Source organism: Gnatocerus cornutus, unplaced genomic scaffold (genome assembly GCF_029298725.1).
Source record: "Gnatocerus cornutus isolate USDA-ARS CGAHR unplaced genomic scaffold, icGnaCorn1.1 ctg00000063.1, whole genome shotgun sequence".
In the NCBI taxonomy this organism is placed as follows: domain Eukaryota; kingdom Metazoa; phylum Arthropoda; class Insecta; order Coleoptera; family Tenebrionidae; genus Gnatocerus; species Gnatocerus cornutus.
This window is the reverse complement of record NW_028275408.1, coordinates 97,840-105,540: the sequence shown is the minus strand read 5'-3', so window position 1 is coordinate 105,540 and position 7,701 is coordinate 97,840. Positions and strand designations below refer to the sequence as shown.

The 7,701-nt window shown below is 30.5% G+C and overlaps 1 protein-coding gene across 1 annotated transcript; it reads left to right on the top strand.

Annotated features, from left to right (window-relative positions):
• Window positions 1-4,665: 4,665 nt before the first annotated feature.
• Window positions 4,666-6,609, top strand: LOC148165968 (uncharacterized). Its single transcript, XM_088049546.1, has 4 exons — window positions 4,666-4,716; window positions 4,773-4,955; window positions 5,127-5,297; window positions 6,520-6,609. The coding sequence occupies exons 1-4, from the start codon at window positions 4,666-4,668 to the stop codon at window positions 6,607-6,609; spliced, it is 495 nt and encodes a 164-aa protein (XP_087905672.1).
• Window positions 6,610-7,701: the final 1,092 nt, after the last annotated feature.

Here is a 7,701-nt window from a genome sequence, read left to right as displayed (position 1 = left end):
TAAACATCAATCAATTTGATGTGGGAAATTTTAATTTCGCGATAGTAATTCAAAATTTAATATCAACAAGATGTCTCTGAATTTGCGAAATAAATTATAAACATTCGTTTCCTTCTCATTGTTTTTTCCCAGAACGGTACCATTTGCACTCGTATTTGACATACGCAAAATTAGATTTCTATCGCAATCCAATTTTGCTGTTTAATTAATCCACAAATAGGTACTTTCCAGAATCTTTTGTAAGAAGTCTGTTTAACTATTTGTGCTTAATTCTTTAATTTTTGGTGGGGACTTTAAGTCGAACATTAAAATGTCGTTAAACTAAAAGGTTTTTTTAAACAATCTGTTTGGAGAGGTAATATGTATAAAGACGACCGGTAAGTATGAAAAATCATTTTGATGTTAACTGTTTGGCGAATTTTGTTCACTTTGTTTTCTTTACAACCTATTTCATGGTGTGGCAACCTTGGTTAGATCAATCTAATGAAGAAGTTTGAAAAATTTATGTCTCTCGGGTTTTTCAAATTAATAAAAAAAAATTAAAACTTTAATAACGTTTTTAAAAGAAAACATTGAAGGGATCAATAATAATAATCTCGAGCTAATACCTGGAAGAGGCACGGGTCCACCTTTTTCTACCTACTTGAAGATGTCGTAAATTTTAATTTTCGGACACAATAGCCTGTTTACACCCTCCACATTATGAGTGCAATAATATAATATTCGACTCTAAAAGTCAGGTACGCCATGGTATACTTTTCCAAGTTGAGACTCGTTTTTATGAGGGTACGTCTTTGTGTAAAAGTTAAATGGCTCTACAATGCAGACCATAAATTGTGGTTGCAACTCATCACTAGGGTTCGACCAGGACCGCACCGGACCCAACAGTGCTTTTGGTGCCAACTCTTCGATCAAATACGATCAAAACTTTTTTTGTCATGATTTAAATGCTGTTGATGTGTCCAATGATAATTTGACAAAAGTTTGCTAATTAGCGTAATGATGCTGCACATTGGATAAGGATAAAATTAGTTTTAAATTAGATTAAACTGTTTAATCATCGCTCTGGTAATGGTAGGATTGCTATCAAAACACGCGTCAACATTTTTTAACGAAATTTGGTGTTGGAAATATGTAAATTGTATTTTTGATAAAAAAAATTTTGTCAACACCAAGATTTGTTCCAACAATTTTCTGTATCTGAAACTGTACTATCACAAGAGTTAGTTTATCTCAATTTCTGTAGCCAAGCACAAGGGCAATATTTGGTGAAAAATTTGGAAAAAAAGATTTTGTACAAATTATAATTTAATGACGTCTGCCAGGTACAAAACTTTGCTTGAACTCTATTCAAGTAGTCTTAGAAAAACTTTCTCGTCTTGTCTTGTTGGAAAATTTAGAGATAATTCCATAATACCCTCAACCCGTTGGTAAATCCTAATAAGGGCAGGTTTTAAGGGATAATCAGGTAGTCTTGAGCAAACTTTCTATTTTCACATAGAAGTTTATTTCTCGTTCGTATTCAGTGCAGTAAGGAGCTTTTTTTTGGTGTTCGGTTGCGTTCTGTTTGTTTGTTTGTTTTTCTGGTTGTGATTTTACTAAAACAGTCTTTTTCAAGACTCCTTGATAGATGAATATGCAAAAGAACAGGGCCACATCGTTCTTCGTCTTCCGCCATACTACTGTGTTCTCAACCCAAACGAGTTGATTTGGAGCACATAAAAAAGATCAATTAGCAGAAAAAATATTTTCCCGACGCTAAGCTCAAAAGTTGTAGATTTAATCCGCCAAGAAGCTGCAGATATAACGTCGGAATCTTGGAAAAATTGTATCAGGCATGTTGTCGATTTAGAGAATACTTTTGTGTCGCCAAATTTTAGACCTTTTGTAATTAATTTAGAAGAAGATAGCGATGAGTCTGTGAGTGATTATGATTTCGATTAATTGTTTCAATTGTTTGTTTTTCTTTTTGTTTTAATATACAAATTATACTAATCAGGGATTTATTTTATTTACTAAATTTTAAAATGAAAGGAGAAAACCAAAAAAAAATTGCGGCCCGGTCCTGGCTTGAGTGAGACCTCTCGGACTACCTAAGAACTAATTTATGACAGGGTTCTTTACAACCTCGAAACCACTGCTAGTGTTTGCGGTAATCGTTATTGCAGGGCCATAATAACGAGTCTCAACTTGGAAAAGTATAAAAGCTGGCTACTATACCTGGAAAACTGGTAATGACTTTGGTTTCGTCGCAAACCTCATTCTAATTTCTCTACCTGTTAAAGCACATTTACACAGGTTTTAAAACTCATTTTGTTTTCCAAAATAGTTTACCTGAAATATTTTGTATTATTTGGAAGTGCTCAAAACACACATGCGCCAGATTTTTAAATTTGTTGCAATAAATTTTATTAACAACGTAGCTGAAGCAAAAGAAATAACAAGATGGGAAAACATCTTTATTTTATTCATTTTAATTTATTATCATTAATGCTAATTTTCCAATACATTAAATTAATTTCGAGGGACATCGTATTTCGAAATAAGAAAAATCTATGAAACAAACTCCGAACCAAGGCAAACTTATCTGCCTGGCTTATTGCTGTACTATGGTAGAAAATATGCTAATTTTACCGACGATTTTCACCCTTATGGATGATTGGCATGTGTCAAATGGTTAGTATGTTAGGTTGCATATTTTTCAAAACACGAATTTTAGTTGAGGGGTAGAATAGCCTTAAGTTTTCCTGAATTGACTTAGACTTGTTGGTGTCTCTTTCAAATTGTTCGATTGATTTTTGATTGATTGATGATGGTCGACCAATTCTCAAAAATTACACACAAAAAAAAGGTTAAACTTAATTAGATCTTCCCTGAGTACCACAATCTGCGATTTTTAATTAACATTTCGCTCAGTTTTCCCTGCTTACTTAATTACATTAATTACATCAAATTTAAGTTACATTAATTGTGGTACAGGCGTACCAAACGAAACAAATACCGCAAACTTGTAAGAAAAGTTACATCAAGCAGCAATGGAGCTTTCGAAGCATTTGACGCAAATTTATTACTAATTAATTAATTAGTTCTCGCACGACGTTGATGCAATTTATGCTTCAATTCGTACTCCTTGTTTCCATGCTGTTTCCCTACTTGTTCAAATGCAAGCCATACTAGAACTGCTGGAATAAACGAATAATCAATTTTATTAAATAATCGCTAATCTGAAAGAAGAGAAGAAGAGAAAATCATGCTATGCTGCAAGTAGTTCTTCTACAACTCCAATTGCTTTGCATGTACTTTTAAAAACTTAATTCACTTAATTAATTGGAATTATTTTTAAATATCAAGTAGCAGCGTTTGAATTATTTTTTGGCCATGTGGCTGAAGGTTTTTTAGAATTAGGTTATGTCAAACTGACAAATGTAGTATAGAATTCCCAGTTTCTTAAGGTTATATTGCTTACGCTATTGTTGTGGAGTCATTCCTCTTTCAATAGGCGAAATTATCCAAACCTACCTAGTTTACATTTGGCTGTTTCCCCGGATTACAGCAGGCCTTTGATTTACAAGCGTCCCCATCATTTTAACAATGCTACAAATTATGGTGGGTGGCTAACTTTTAAATGAAGTTAAATAGGTTTATGGGGGCCATATAACCTTATTCCACTGGCAATACAATAATCACAAACATTCTTGCCAATTTGAATAATTTTTGAATGAATGTCAAGAGGAAGGCAAACTCGATCTAGCAAAAAATTGATATACTACTTTTTTAGGTTGCAATGTCCACTTTGATGTATTAACTTTAGTGACTTTCTAACACAAGGCCCCGAATCCAGAATCTAGTGACAATTTTGACATAAAAACGTACAAACTCGGTGAACAGCCCAAATCGCCGTTCTACTAAGACCTAAAATTATGTGAAAACCTTTGTTTCAAAATCTTCTAGCTCCATCAACAAAATGAATATTTTGTGGTTGAGGATCTTATATGCAAAGAGAGAACTTAATTTCTCTGTGAGCTAATCAACTCTTGGCTCATAATAAAGATAATGAGGTTCTGGTACAAAATTGTCAATGGAAAAAAACTGTTAACCTAAAGTCCTAGGCTAAAACTTAAAAAAAATCAAGTTTGTGAGAAGATATCTTCAAGTTTATGGAAGGCACCGATGACGAACTTTATTCGGTTTTTTTTTTGAAAGACTAATTAATTCTATTTATTGCGTTTATTAAATAGTTGTTTAATTGTTTCTTGAATTCTATTGTATCATATTTATTTTTTTTCTATATCTTTCTCTTCTTTAGAAATTTTGCTATTTTATTTCTTTTCGCCCTGCCCAGTAATTGGCTTTGCTGTTGGGCAGTCATACTATTACTAATAAAAACTTTGACCAATTAAATTCCCAAACTTCAGTTAGCTGCGCAATTTTTAGTGCAGCTATATGGGAATTAGTAACAGTAGTCTAATAATAAATAAAAAAAAACTTTACAACATATTTACATACAATAAAGCTATTAAAGTTCCGAATTTTTGCTTTCGAAATGTTATCATTCTGAATTAACTGATAACGAGGAAGTAAAAAAAAACACAATGAATAAAATGTATAAAATAAATAAAATCTCCACACTCTCAGCATAGTAAAAACCGCCAATTGTCAAAAAAGATGTGTTTCGTATTAACAACCGTTATTATGTATTTGGCTCTATTTAAAATAGTAAGTCATTTTTAAATTATAGATCACTCATTTTATCTTTATTGATTTTATTTCAGTGTGTGAGCTCACCTCTTTTATTCGTTAGTTTCCTAATCAATGCACTACCGTTTCTAAGTTTTCAAAAAGGAACCCACATCATAACCGAAATTCTTGTAACAGTGAATGGTTTTTTGATTTTGGCCACAGGAATATCCGGCTTTATCACAAGTTGCATCGATACAAAACTTCTTTTTAAACTTGTAAGTTATAAAAAGGGCATGATTGGGTTTCATAAGTTGGTAACACTGCAAAAACAATTGAAAGATTCTTACATCATGAACATAACCTTAAATGTCTCATAGATTGACACTGAGAGTTATCAATCATATCGATTTTGTTTTTAATTTTCGTATTGTAATATTACTTTTTAGTATCGAATCCTGTTGGCAGTGATGACATGTATGCAAGTTGGGATCCAAATTTACTTGTATATAAACATGAAGTTGGGCAGTTCTAAATCTGGTTTTTCGGTTTCCAATTTTGCCACTGCTAAGACGTACGAGATAATCCTGTTCTATCACATAGTTCCACTGGTTCTAGGGGTAAATTATGATCATAGTTGACTACATTTTAAAAAGCGTAACTTTTATTCTCTTAGAGTGACGTTGTTTCTACATTTGTGTTATATTACTAGACGACGTCACTGCAATAGAAAAAATTGGATTATACAGGTGTTCCAAAATTACCGCAAAAAAAACATACAGAAATATAGAAATCATTAATATGAGCAATGATTTCTCCTAAAAAAGTTAAATTTTGTTTATTTTAAAATGTTAAAGTGTTTTAAAGTTGGTAACAATCAACTGATTTATACAGGGTGATGAAAAAAAGGTATGTTCTTTCCCAAAATTGAAAACCAAAAGGAAATTGGTGCTTTTTTAACTAAAATAAAAGCTTTCTTTTAAAAACGATCAAACTCTGTTTGGGTAAACTTTTTATAACAATTGCATTGTTTGACATCACATTGTCTTCAGTTAATCATATTTTGTATAAAAAAAGACAAAAAGTGCTTTAAACCAAGTTTCTTAAACTTTTAAAAGTACCTTTTCTTGGCTATGCAGAAAAATTTTCAATGTTGCAACATTGTAAAGTTCTTAGAATTAGTTGCTTAGTTACGGAGACTGCCGAATGTAAAATTTTATTAGAAAGGTTAGCAGCAAAGCCAAGTTTTTCCATAAAAAAATTCATATTGTGACAAGGTATGGGTTTAAATTAATTTTGCTTTGATTTCTGAGATGGTTTAAATGAAAAGAAATACATCCATTCATTCTTTTTTTAATCACCGTGTATAAAAATTTTTAGTTTACTTATCAGAGACTTTAGAAGTTAAACTTTCCAACTGCGCATTAATAAATCTATAAATTAATTAATCTCATTTATAAAAATCTCTACATTTTCTTTCTTTTTCTGGTTTTTAGACTTAAATATTTTTCGAAATTGTTGTTTGGTTTCCATTTGGCGAAAGTTTAAAATTGACTAAAGTTCTGCCTAGTTGTTATCTTTTAAGTTCATGATTTCATCATTTCATTATTACGATGTTGCCAAATAAAAAATCTGATAAATGTTCTAGTTTTTTGAACTAATAAAACAACAAACTGAAATTCAAATTTTAAAGTTCGGTTAACATTAACACAGTTTAGTTTATTAATTTTTTTCGGAATTTTTAGAACACCTGTATATTACTTAAAGCAAAACCACACAATCGAACTAAAAATAAAACTGACTGGTGTTTAGGGAATTAGCTGATAATTTTACTGTTTTTAGGTGATTGGCATGATTTTAACTACACTTCGGATTTTCATGTTTACTTCATCGCATCAAGAAAGAGAAGTTGAAATGAAGTCATTTATTTGACACTTTATGAGCAATAAGTATTTAATGTAAACTTTTTATAATAAAATAAGTTTTTTAACCCGTGTAGTTTTTATCTATGAGTAATAACAATAAAATATTTTATTGTTAGAAAAGGCCAAACCAATAAATAGTAATTACTTCCGCGTTTTTGTTCTTTTATAATAAATTATAACATAAATTTTATACAGGGTGATTTTTAAAAAACGGCAGGCGTTGTAGAATTTTTATGTATAAACCGATTTAAAAATTAAAAAAAAATTAAATGGTTTTTAATTTACTATAAACTAATGATTTTAGAATTTTCCAAAATGTCTTAGTATCTTTTGGGCGATATTTAACTTTCTTATTTTAAATTGCCACCCATATTTTTTCATAATTTGGAAGATATTAATATTCTTGATTCAGAAATGTGTAATATGTTCTACTTTTAATAAAAAAATATTTTTAAAAAAAATATTAAAATTTAAAAAAAAATACGCAATAAAAGTTAATAAAATCTAGATGCATGGTGTCAAGTAAAAGAATGCCGTTATTGCAATGTCAAAAAGCAGCAAATAACAAAAAGAACAAGTTTTCTTTACATTATGTTCTCTTTACATTATGGCTATAATTTATTAGTTCTATGAAATAAAAAATTTGTCGGCCCTGATTGGCTAAGATCCATATATTGCGTTTTAATGACCGTTGTACAATGGTTTTTCAAAAGAGGTTAAATGAGCCATAAATAGAAATATCAACTGTAAGTAAACAAGTTGTAAATGTAAGTAAACTTAAAAATGTTTGCGTATGTTCGGCGCTATAAAAGTTAAATTAGTCATATTTATTTCAGTGAATGGTCGTAGACTAAAATAAAAATTATGGTTGTAGATAAAATGTCGTTTTTTACTGGTTATCAAGCAATTTTTGCACTGAAATAAGAAGCCTTTGTACAGTTAATTGCAAAATTAAAGGAACGACTACAATGTTGCAGATTTAATCCGGCTGCTTTCTGACAAATTTGGGTGACAATTATAACTAAATTTGTCAAAAATTGTATGAACAGTTTATTAGTTGCATAAACAAAAATGAGGGTTCATCTAATGAACATGACAA

Bases quoted from the DNA above. Each gene is read 5' to 3' on its own strand.
- LOC148165968 (XM_088049546.1), top strand. From the start codon at position 4,666: ATGTGTTTCGTATTAACAACCGTTATTATGTATTTGGCTCTATTTAAA. The intron at 4,717-4,772 runs GTAAGTCATTTT...ATTTTATTTCAG, and splicing joins ATTTGGCTCTATTTAAAATA to TGTGTGAGCTCACCTCTTTT. The intron at 5,298-6,519 runs GTAAATTATGAT...TACTGTTTTTAG, and splicing joins TAGTTCCACTGGTTCTAGGG to GTGATTGGCATGATTTTAAC.